This window comes from Epinephelus fuscoguttatus, linkage group LG2, assembly GCF_011397635.1.
Source record: "Epinephelus fuscoguttatus linkage group LG2, E.fuscoguttatus.final_Chr_v1".
Lineage (NCBI taxonomy): Eukaryota > Metazoa > Chordata > Actinopteri > Perciformes > Serranidae > Epinephelus > Epinephelus fuscoguttatus.
The window spans coordinates 49397956-49410373 of NC_064753.1; the positions used below are offsets into that span (position 1 = coordinate 49397956).

At 41.8% G+C, this 12418-nt stretch overlaps 1 protein-coding gene across 13 annotated transcripts in view; it reads right to left on the reverse strand.

Moving 5' to 3' along the window:
• Nucleotides 1-12418, reverse strand: part of ppip5k1a (diphosphoinositol pentakisphosphate kinase 1a) — a 51658-nt gene that overhangs the window by 19812 nt on the left and 19428 nt on the right. For 8 of the 13 annotated variants that reach the window (XM_049593049.1, XM_049593039.1, XM_049592993.1 and 5 more), the window contains exons 16-26: nt 10457-10578; nt 8870-9052; nt 7292-7433; nt 6235-6458; nt 5795-5922; nt 5575-5689; nt 5371-5478; nt 4463-4591; nt 4228-4368; nt 3876-3969; nt 642-767 (exon numbers count right to left, since the gene is read on the reverse strand). In XM_049593049.1, coding sequence (XP_049449006.1) covers nt 642-767; nt 3876-3969; nt 4228-4368; nt 4463-4591; nt 5371-5478; nt 5575-5689; nt 5795-5922; nt 6235-6458; nt 7292-7433; nt 8870-9052; nt 10457-10578 — 1512 coding nt within the window. The remainder of the gene's footprint in view (nt 1-641; nt 768-3875; nt 3970-4227; nt 4369-4462; nt 4592-5370; nt 5479-5574; nt 5690-5794; nt 5923-6234; nt 6459-7291; nt 7434-8869; nt 9053-10456; nt 10579-12418) is intronic. The other 5 variants (XM_049593066.1, XM_049593030.1, XM_049593014.1 and 2 more) reach the window with 1 other exon arrangement.

Below are 12418 nucleotides of genomic sequence, written 5' to 3' on the forward strand. Positions count from 1 at the left end.
TGGTGTTTTAAAGGGTTAGTTCAGATTCAGCAAAGTCACACAATAACACAGTGGAGCCTGGTGACTGTGATGAGAACATACTGGTAGATGGGGAACTCAAGTTGTTAACGTGTTCCCTGTCAGACAGGGCTGTCTAATGGAAAGGTAGGGCACTGAAAATACTGTCAATATAGCGTGCACTTAAACTGTTACAGATTTTTTTTAGGTGTCTTAAATACCTTTTGCTGCTGCCCCCCCTTCACAACAGTACATTGCTTAGCTTCCATGTCCAACCTGGGGATGTGCCACCTGCCATCTACTGTATGTGATACACTCACTATGGATAAGAACCTCATTCAACCCCACTTTAAAAAGTCTGTGCTATCCCTTTAATTCTCTGCCTACTCATAAAGCACATATTCTTCCAGCCCAGTTAAGTCCTGCTGCTGTTAATGTGCACATTCTCTGACTACTCTAATCAGTGCTTCTTTATACTAGTCCTATCTACAGGACACATCTCTACTTAATGTTTACGTGCCCAGTTTCCCCCCAGGGAATCGCTCAGGATGTCAAACTGACACTAGTTTCCATCTAATGTGTGAGACACTGATCTGCTGTTGCCCTGTGCAGGTTTGTGAAGGAGCGCGGTCTCAAACACGTACCGTCTTTGTAGGATAGACTGCCGGTGGAGAATTTTTTGCGATGTGCGCGTGCGTAGTCCTGCAGGTTAGGGGCGCTAGAGGACCCACCTAGGACAGTGGTGCTGAAGAGCCCGGCGCACTGAGAGCCTGCGAGGGGGGCGGGTGGGGGGGTTAGTTATCGCTACATATCATGCTGTTACTCACAGAACTATCCAGGAGAGAGAGAGAGAGAGAGAGAGAGAGAGAGAGAGAGAGAGAGAGAGAGAGAGAGGGAAAGACAGAAAAGAAACAGAAAAACAGAGAAAAGGGGACAGACAGGCAGATACAGGACCCAGAGGAAAGCATGCATCTCATACCAACATCTCTGTGCTCCTAACAAGAGGCTAAACAAAGTTCTTAAAGTTTAGCCAGGCACTGAGGCTAAAAAGAAAAATCCACCCTGAAATCCTTTCACAGTTTTTCTTATCAATTTATGACACAATCAATATGTCAAAGGAATAGTTCACCCAAAATCAATATCAGTTCTATACAGCACTGACCTTCCCTGATGGTCTGTGGTCGCAGAAAAAGTTTACTATCAAATACAGTTACAGCTGGAATACTGGAATTTATGCATTAATATAATTGTCCACTAATTCAAGCCCTGGCTAAACAACTTCACACAATGCTGATTAAACTTAACACCACCAGGGAAAGCTGGCACTGGAGCACCGAGTGATGCATATTACATTAACCAGCCAGAGCTATAGGGGGCAGGAAGGAGGGAGAGACCGTTGCTGAGGAGCACCAGCCAGGAGCGTGGCTGATAGCAGAAAATCCTTAAAGTCCGAGAAAATTTTGTGGAGTGGATGCTCCAATTAAAAAAACGAAACTTGGTGTTCAGAGGTCAGATAAAAGTAAAAGTCAAAAAAAAAAGACTTGAAGAGAGCTCCTGGGGTGGGGAGAGGTGGGAGACTGTAGCTATGGAGCATCAGCTAGCTCACCTGCAGGCTCGGGCTGGGTATGGTATAAAAAATTTATGATACCATTACCCTTAAGGTGATACAAATACCCATAGAGTATTTCATTTGATACACATGATGTGAAAAGAAGGGTGTGTGGTATAGCTGTACTTTTGAACATTTTGGTGGCATCTAACCAGAATTAACTGCCAGCACTGTAAATACAGTGTGCTCGACTTAAACACACCACAGACTGTTGGGTTGAAGCTGCTGCTGTGGGAGTGTGAGCTCTGTGCTGAGGACAGTTGGTGAGAGTCCACCTGCACACACACACTGACAGGGCTAACTGTTAGCATCACAAGGCTAATGTTACCTATCAGTCATTCACAGGTTTAACGACAGAGTAGAGCCGTTTTAAGTATCAGTGTGTGTTTGTTGTGACTGTTTAACGGATGTTAGCCGTTGCTGCTTTGTTAGCTTGACTCGCCCAGAGGAGAGCGGCTCCAAAGACAGCTGCAACAAAAACTTTGCTGATGGGCAGGAAGTTGGTATGATCCTAGATCCGATCACCTGGCGCTAAAAAGATTGAATGCAGTTATTGTTTGACTGGACACATTTCAATACTGCTTGGTGCTAGGATGCTTCTGCCCATACCTTATAGATATCAAGCACCAATACCCAGCCCCACTGCAGGCATACCTTATCGGCATGCACCAACAATGTTTGTTTGTGTTATTACTTTCACTGCCAGAGGGGGACACAAAAGTCCTGCACTCCAGCTCTAAGGAGAGCTTAGCACCAAATAAGTGAAATCATAACAGTGCAAAAAACAGAAAGCGAAAAAAGGTTATAAAATGTACAAAAACTTTCTGAAAACTTCTGAGCAGCATTATCCAGGTGACTTGTATCCACTCCTGAGCTCATGGATTTCCATGGGTTCCATTCCATCCTGGGACTGAAACATGCACACAAAAAAGTCCTTCACAGGAGGATGATCTCAAAATGAAAATAGCTGCATTTGTATTTCCATGAGCCAACAAATGGATACAAGATGCTCCACGCCATTTGATATAAAACTATCTCTGGGACCACAGAGAGCTGAGGGAATACTATAGAAATACTATATACAATTTATATTGTTTTTGGGTGAACTATTTCTTTCAGTGTGATTCTGTAAATAAGTGTATACACGTTCCCTCTTTCACCTTAACTAACTGATTTCCTGCATTTCACAGTTTTGACATCACTATGTCCAAATAGAGAGCACAAAAGAACAGCACAGAAAGAGAACATAGAGTCAGAAGCAACAAAGTCAGATCAGTCTTGGTGACTTCTGTCTGAAAAATGTCTTCCTGTACGACTGTTTAACATCAGCACAAAATGGCTCCAATAAGTATTTGTACTTTAAAACTCAGGGGGACTGACAAAAAAGCTTAATGTACATTTTTGATATTTTAGACAGCTGAGAGTCACCATTGTATATGTGCTCAATATGATTCAACAAACAGCAAACTGTGATAAGAAAAACTGACCACCAAACAACAATATTGGCACAGAAATGCAACTTTGGGTGGATTTTCCTTTCAACAGCCTGCAGAGTCATGAAAATGATCTGAGGCTCACTGCAGTGGAAAGAGGAGGCAGTGAAATGTTAATCTGAATGAAGCGGCATTTAAGTTAACACTTAAACTCTGAATAGAATTTAACGCCTCAGTTGAGCATCTGAACGTGCCGCTGGTTCACTTATTTGATGACTCTCATCACATTTAGTTCACACGAGTGGAGTGGGGGAAACAATCTCACAGTGACTAACTTCATGCAAAACAACTGCACACGGAGCCCATGTTAGAAACACTGGGCTCATCTTCCAGACAAACAATATTCACAGTGTCACACAGAGATTCTCCATGCAAGATACCGTTTATTTCAGGACAATACCTCAGTCCTGTAAAGTGGACTAACAGTTTCAATGCTGGGATAAAGTCAGATGTAAAATATTGTTTGAAGACTGATTCAGATCAGTCACTATTTTATCATTAGTCAGTACCTTGTATTTGGAGACTAGTTGTCTTCAGAAACAAGCAAACATATCAACAAACATTCTCCATCTAGAGAAATGATGTGAAGACAAGCTGCTTCCATGCACACACAGTGAAATCAGCCCTCAGAGTGATTATTTCCATTAATGATTACATCCTCCTGGATCAAAAGTCATCTGATGAAACCTGTCCCACCCGTCCCCATCACTCTGAGCCATTTCACACTATTATCTATACACACAGTTGCCATGGAAACAGTGCATTATGACACCTACCTAATCCACTTTGTTTCATCTCAGGGGATTGACGCGAGCATAACGAGAAGAGGCGATAACTGCCCACTTTGGAGGATGATGTCTCTGACAGAACCTGGTGGAAAACACACACACACAAACACACAACCTTCAGACAGTGGTAACAGGGTAGCTTGAGTGTTTTTGATTTTGTGCATCAGTCTCCAGCAGGCTGCTGGTTTGTAGAATTAAATATGACCTTGGACAAGAGGAGAGGCAAGAACCGCAGAGTTCTTACTTATATAAGTAACATACACCATCTAAACAGCTCAACAAGATTCTGGTGTGATAAGTCTGCTTCTTGCTACGACTTGGTTAGATTAATCCGCATCACCTCCATGGATCCAGTCTTATGATTGCGTATGAGCGGGGACCTCCTCTGAATGGTGATTGGCTCAGACAGCGGCACGGCGCGGTCTGTCTCGTCTCGTGAGAGGTCCTCCAGGCTGCCGGGGTCGGTCTGTTTCTGCCCGTTCTGAATGAGCAGAGAAGAAGACACATTGCACACGATGCTACGTGTATCTGCAGAACAATACCATGGTGACAATGCCTGGATTATTTGATTCTACCTGTCGTGCCACCTCTGCAGAGGCAGGCCTGAAGCCAAAGCCGGTCGGTGCGTTCTCCTCCTCCTCGACGCCTTTGACACCGGGGCTGAAGTGAAGCTCTACGTGGAAGCGTTCCTCTGAGGTGAGCTCCTTTAGGGGGAACAACAGAGATGTTAGAGAGAGTGTTTTGAGACTTTTTAAATGTTCATACTGTTTATATGTTGGCTTATTCATATCTAGCCCTTGATGTTTATTAATATATATTAGATTATTATATTTTAACTTAAAGTGTCTCTTTTAACAGTGAAACATTTCTAGCCTTTACGGTGCAGCACAGGTTTAGCAATCAGGAACTCTTGGAGCAACTGCGTGTGTTAAATCATCTTGTGTGATGCTACTAAGCCAATCGAATCTGTGCATTATGTTAAGCATTGGGACTTGACTGAGTGGCAGAGAAACGCTTTATATTCCTTGACGCAAGATACCAGAAAACACTTAAAACAAAAGAAGCCAAATGTAAACTGCCTGAATAAACACTTTATATTGGCAAAAATAATGACTGAAGTTAGAAGCTGTCAGTTCAACAAATAAGTGCAGAACGGTACAAATCTGAATGAGCACTGGATGACAGCAACTGGTTCTGTCAGTTTTCAGTCGACAGTGATATGGACATATTTCTGTTACCAACAGGTTGAGGTTTAATACTCATAAGAGGCAATTTTATGTAGAAGAAGCTTCAAAATTTTTGATCATCTCAAATATTTCACTTTAAAATTATACACTGGGAACTGATGCCCTTTTTACAACTGGGTCAAGTTTATACTTTTGTGTATACACACACAGACAACAGGTGCTACCAGGATGACACTGTGTCATGTAAGCCACGTGCCACGGACGCTGTACGTCACAAGAGTGAACAAAAACACTACCTTATTGTTGTCCTCATAAAGCATGATGACAATCTGAGTCATGTAGTTGAGTTCAGAGACAGCACTGAGGTAATCCATGGCACGCTTCCACTGCTGGTCCTTCTCCTCCTGTTGCAAACACACACAGAAAACCTCCGATTTAACTTCTACCCCCATCTGAGAAACACACTCATGGCTGTGAGAGACTGACGTTTGATTGCTTACATCCAGCAGACCTCCGTAGCGGAAAATGCTGAGCAGGGAGTGGACGTGACTCTCACTGGTGAAATATAACCGTGTCCTGACATGGCGCCCAGGAGACATCACTCCACGAGAATACCTGCCAATAAGACACCAGTGAGCTGGATGCTCCAAAATATTCAGTTAGCCCAAACACTTTGCCTCACAAGGTCCCATCTAGACAGCCTGGATCAAATATACTCACAGAGGGTGCAGTTTGTTGACAGACTCGTCCTCGTGGGTCCTCTGCAGGTCCAGCTGGATCTTTCTTACCAGTGGGAGGCAGTAGGCGTATGCTATGTCCAACTTCTCCACTTTATTTATGCCATACTCCTGCAAACACAGAGAAATGTCCTCAAATTAAAACGTCCTTGTATGAAGGACCTTCCATGAAACTTCCTTGGACATAAGGAAGTCAATAAATAAAATATCTTTGCAGATTTTTGTGCAGAATTTAAGTAAATTCATTTTTAAGTTGAGCATCTGTGCATTCCTTTAGATTCTTTACAATTATCTCAAATTCTTATTTTTTTTAAAAAAAAACTGCAAAAAGAAACCTCTGAACTGTTGTTAAGCACAAAAAGCTAAAGGTAATGTTTCTTTGTGGTGGTTCTCCTTACTCTTCCTCCTCTCTTTCTCTCTCACCTGTGGGATGACGACATCAGCCAAAGCTCGAGACAGTCTGAACAGCTCCAGCGTGTCCTCCAGGCCCAGAGTGGCGTTGTGGATGACATCGTACTTCACACAGTCATAAATGTCGGGTATTTTACTGATGTCATAGCGGCCATTCTTCATGCGGAAGTCTCTCTCGAGTTTGGACCAGCGTTGCAGCATCAGCTCCAGTGTCTCGCTGTGGTACAGCTGCAGGTCTGGTGACAGGTGAACAAGAGGAGATTATTTCTCACTGTGTGTTTTAACCAAAAATCAAACTTGAACATCACTTTTATTCCCTTTGAGGGCCACAAATAAAACCAGTTCATCTATTAAACACACAGTATGGAAGTTTTGCTGCTAGGGGTCTTTTAATTAAAACAGTAACAAAAGACGGACTTTAATGACGACGAAGTGTTGTGAAGTATCGTGGGATCATGGGAGTTGTTGTCTTCACTGTTAAATAACCATCAATGTGCATTAAAACCTGACACAACTCAGGCAGAAACCATGTTCACAGATTAAGGTTTTATTCACATAATGTAATTTCATTCTAATCAAACAGCCGCAACTAATATTAACTTATGCAACTTGCTCAGTCACCATTTGATGAAGTGACTACCCATACAGCTTACCAAACACATGAGCTTGGTTGCTGGCATGAGCCATTTGTTATAGTCGCACATAGCAGAAGGCTGGATCGATATTTAAATACAGTATGAATAAACCAGGTCTCTACTGGATTACTGTGTTGCAAAATGACATGTAATTAATGAAAAACATTATGCAGTGTGACAGTAATAAAATGCTGTTACTGAGTGATTCCTTCCTGACTCTCTGACTTGGAGTTTCCCCTGAAGTTAGAGAGACTCGAGGGGGTAAAGAGGATGTGACGCCACTGACATGCGACCGAATAAAATGCACCATTACCTGGAATAAAATTACAGATTTCTCAGGGTTTGAACATTCTTGGAAACATGTGGGATTATTTAAGTATAAAACTTAAGAAAACAAATAATATAGGTCTAGTTGACAGAGGATTTCAGCTCACCAGCTGATTTGGGGTCTTCCATCCTTTTGCGGATCTGGGACGTGAGGCTCTGAATGAGGGCGTAGACTTGGTCACATGTGGCCACTGGGTTCTGGACAATCTTCATTGAATTCACCAAAGAGGCACTACAGGTCGGGGCCAGCTGTCACACACACACGCACGCACACAAAAAGCACAAAGCACTTTCATTAAAAATCCAATCACACAGAACAAACGAACACTGACAACGTTCACATTACAAAGACCTCTAAATCCTGACGCAGCTAAACCTCTGTCTTTGATTTAACTGAGCAAAATGAGGAAATATAATTAATGTGCAAACTGTTAGCTCAAGAAATACAATCCCTTCTGCTTTCATTATAACAGGTTAGTAATCCTCTGAATGATCAAAGGAGATATGGGCTGAAAGGTAACTCCCTCCCACCACCCTGTCTCCACACATCATTCTCTCAGTCTAACAATACTGTGGGTACATTTATCCAAAACACATTTGAATTCACAGGTCAAGTAGAGAAGTGAGAGGGCATTACTATTTAAAGCTGCATCTTAGGAAGAAGTGGCTGCAGTGTTGAGATTCTGAACATGGACACAAACATACTTCTTAAGATAAGCCACAGTACTTGAGTTTGTGAGCAGCTCAACTTGTGTAGTTAAGAGATGAATGTCTCAGTGACACGTAGATGTTTGTGCCAAATTCAAAGAACTTCCCTCCAGGTGTTCTTGAGATATCACGTTCACGAGAATGCCACGGATGAGGTCACGGTGACTCTGACCACCAAATTCTTATCAGTTCATCCTTGACTCAAAGAAGATGTTAGTGCCAAATTTGAAGAAAATCTCTCAAGGTATTCTTATAATATGTTGCTCACAAGAATAAAACTGATGCAAGGTCATGGTGACCTTGACTTTTGACCACCAAAATCTTAAAAAATGTACTCAAGGCATTCTTGAGATATTGCATTTACAAATATGAGACAGATGATGTCACAACAACCTTGACCTTTAACCTATGACTCCCAAAATATAATCTGTTTATCACTGAGTCCAAGTGAACATTTGTGCCACATTTGAAGAAGTTCTTGAGATATTGCGTTCACGAGTATGGGACAGACGGGCAGAAACCCCGAAGTTGTTTAAATCTTTTTTTTTTAAAAAATGCACATTGGAGTTGTTGTCATCTTACAGGACGGTGTTCAGGCACAAGGGCAGGCATTTAAAGCGGCATTCAAAAATGCCAACTGTTGCTTGCAACGATGCTTGTAAACTTCCTGTTTATAGGGTTGGCCTCTGCTTTGATGTGGTTCAACCTAAAAAGCAGATCTCAGCCTCCCAGTGAACTACACACTGATACTTTCAGTAAATGACTGTACTTGAACTGTAGCTGAAGCCAGACTCTTGAAAAACCAGATGCACATAAAGGTCATGACACATGACGCAAGACCTCACGTGCTTCGCTGGCTGCAGTGACTGTGCACACAAGTCTACCAATTTACAACAATATTTTTCAGTGTTGCCTTCCTCCTTCCTCACAGGACAGGTAAATGCTAAAGATATTGTTTAACAGAGTTAGAGAATCACCTTATCATAGTCGTCGTCGATGAAGTCCCTGTCCCTCTGCAGGATCTCGTGGAGTCGGGCCTTGACGCGGTGCTGGCAGCTGCTCAGTGAGTCGCTGTCGTTGTCTAGCAGCCCGTTCATGTTGGCGCTCTTCACCATCTGTACCAGGATGGGTGTCAGCTCGCCCTCCAGAGCCAGCAAACCCTGCTCACACACACGTAACGAACACAACCAACACCATGAAGTTATAAACAGTGACTTACTTTGGCAACATCTTTGATACAAAGCCATTTGTCATCAATCTGGCAAAGACTCTGATATCTCATAAACAAGCACGAGCTGTTGTATTGGGACACCCTGACACTTTGTGACATGACTGATCTTGTTGACACTGACAGTAATTTCAACACCACATTTCACTTTAGTTTCAGTTTGGCTTCACAGTTAAATCAGCAGCTGACAGAACTGGACGTCACTCAGCAGTTTTCTCTTCTAGAGAAGCTGTTCATCTCTAAAAGGCAAAACTGACCAGCTCAGAGAAAGTTGCTTTCCTTTTCAGCATGTTTGCTTTCAACTGAGAACATCTCGCCTTTTCTTTTGATGCCATTTGAGATTCTGCAGGTGGTGCTGTTTTCTTTCTGTTCAACTAATGCCTTATATACACTAGAGGCATTTTTAAAGACTAAAGTCTGACACTGTCTGACATCTGAAGACAATCTGAGGTTTTAGTTGCGCACTAAGTTTCTGCAAAGACTTGGGATCTTGCACTACTTTCAAGACTACAACTACATTTCTGCTCCTGGTGGAAAATATTACACCAAACAAGAAATACGACATGTTAACAATTCCTTACGTGTCCACAAAAACACATAACTCAAGAAACACAAGATAAAAGGCGTCACATGTCGACAACATTCTTGTCAATTTGGCTTCAATATAATCCATAAAGATAAACTGTAATTGTGTACAAACTTAACGTTTGGATTTTGTCGCCTCATCTCTTCACCAGCCTTCACTGGTTAGCTGCACTATTTTAGTGGGAGGAGCCTGTGGGAATGAGAGCGTCCCATTTCAAACATTAAGATTTCTCACTCTAAGAGGTGCTGGTTGGTGGATCAGATACACGCTGAATTTAACACAGACTCTTGTTCATGCCACAACTCAACAGTTTCTCCTCCTTTTCCACAGTTCAAGAGAACGGAGACTTGTTCACTTTCTTGCGCCTGAGTTCCCTCCATGTTGACTGTCTACCCAATTTGCTGCTTCCTGTTTGATGCTGCAGAGAGCGAAGCTATACAGTAGGTTGTTTAAAATATTCACATCATATAATTTCTGTATTTTAAGACTAAAAAACAAAACGTGTTCGTTTTTTCAAGACATCAAGATGAGAAAAAGAGCTAAGACAGCTTGGACTAGTTTTTATGACCACTGTACGCCGTATGATCAAGATCAAGTAAGAGCACTAATTGCTATTGGTGGTCTGAACAAAGTTCAAAGCTTTCAACTGGCACTGGGCTGAATCCGTTTTCTGTATGTCAATGATCAAGAGCAACAGAAAACAAAATTCTATCTCGTACAGAGTTCTTAGGGTACTAGAACACTACACACCTTTGCGAAAGCTGCGGCTGTCATCTGCACCCTGCCTTCATCAGACGCATATATCTTCAGGTCATGTCTGTAGGTGCTGTGTAACCGCAGTAACCCACAGCCTGGAAATCCAGCATAGTCTCCTACAAACAAACAAACAAACAAACAGTGCAACGTTAACGAAAACACAGACACAGACCCTGCTGGTTAAAAAAAAAAAAGTCACAATAAACTTGTTGCGTTTTTGTGCGTAAAGAGCACAGTTAGTGTTAACATGACACCACCTTGGTATCAGCTGACTCTGACTTTGGAACTCTTCTTTCATAAACCTCGAACACTGTGTTCAAACAAGAGCTGGCTGAACTCTTTGCACCTGAGCCGACACTCTGTGACCCGTCTGCAACTGGGTTAAAATATCCTGAGATTGTTTTCTATGCTTTAATGAAGAGTGTCACTTTCCTTGTCCAGATTTTCTTTGTTCAGATGTCTGTCCTGACAGCTCATGTTCTCCAAAACAAGAGTCTGAACAACCTGTACGTGTTTGAAGATAAATGCACCGTTTTTGGTTTTTTTTTTTTTTAAATCCTCATATTCCCTGTTTTTCCTTTTTTTTCTCTTTGCAGCCAGGGTTTGATTCTCTCACTGTGGTGTCTTATTTCCTTTGGTTAGAGTCACTCCTTTGATCTATCATATGTGCACACCTACAGCCCTGAAGCACCCGGCTGTGTTAAACCAGACGCAGGTAAGTGGGTGATGAGAGCAGCAGAGAAAAAGAACAGACAGACACAGCGATAGAAACATAAGCTGTTTTTGAGCAGCACAGCATTTAAAATACAAACTTATTTTAGGATAGCAAAAAACAGAAATGCAACACATCTGATTGATGCTTTAGCAAAGCTGTTTAGTGATAGTTAACCATCTTTCACTGCGTACTGAATCTGAATCACAAGTAAAATGGTTCTTTTGACCCACTTGTGATGTCACACTTTCTGCCTTTCATTCTGACCTTATATGGATCAGTAGCTGCTCAGTGTGGTGGAACAATAAGCAATTAAAAGTCTCAAGTGTGAGGCAATGGCCTCTTATCACAGTTACAAGAGCAGTGATGACGGTGGTTTGTAGTGTAGTTGTTTCTGTGCTTCCACCATGCACAGACAGATCCACACTAAAGAAATCCAACACTGACTGGTGCAACATTTTTTTGTTACAACAGTTCAAACATGAAGAAGTTTTCAATGTGGTATAATGTCATTTGAGCTGACTTTCCCTTTAACTGAACATATTGAACAGTATTACACTGAAACATAAATATATAAGCTGACAGTCCCTGCACTGTAACGTGCTCTGAAACTACTTCAGATTCTATATGGTCACAGGAATATTTTGAGCAGAAATCCATTGCACTACCAAGCAAGCCTATTGTCGTTGGTGATGTCACATATTCAACAAAACTTATATATGATGTGTAATAAATTATTGCAGTAATAAGGGTCTTTTTTTTCATCCTTTTTTGCGGCTCAAAGTTCCAGTACTGCAACAACCTGAAGAGACACGCTTCAAAAACCAAGCAACGGCAGGCTTGACAGTAGTGTTGTCACCAAACTGCAATTTTTCACTTCGATACAACACCTTGAAAAACATCGATATTTGATACCATTTTTGATGCCACAGGAAAAAATTGACATCAAGGGCAAACAATTTAAAATTTTAATTAAAAGATAAATTTAGCAAGGTTATAACATGACAACGACAACTGTTCTTTTCTTGGTTAGTCACAGAGAACAGCAAAGTGACATTATCAATAACAGAGTGAGAAAGTGCAGCTGGTACTGGTGCATGGATACTGTGGAAAATAAGTATTAAAGCAGTTTCATATGTTCAGAATCAATATATGTCAATACATTGATATTTCTGACATCACTATGTGACTGCAGGGTTTTATAGTGCTGCTGTTGGTCTGTGCTGCTCCGTCTTGTCTGTCAA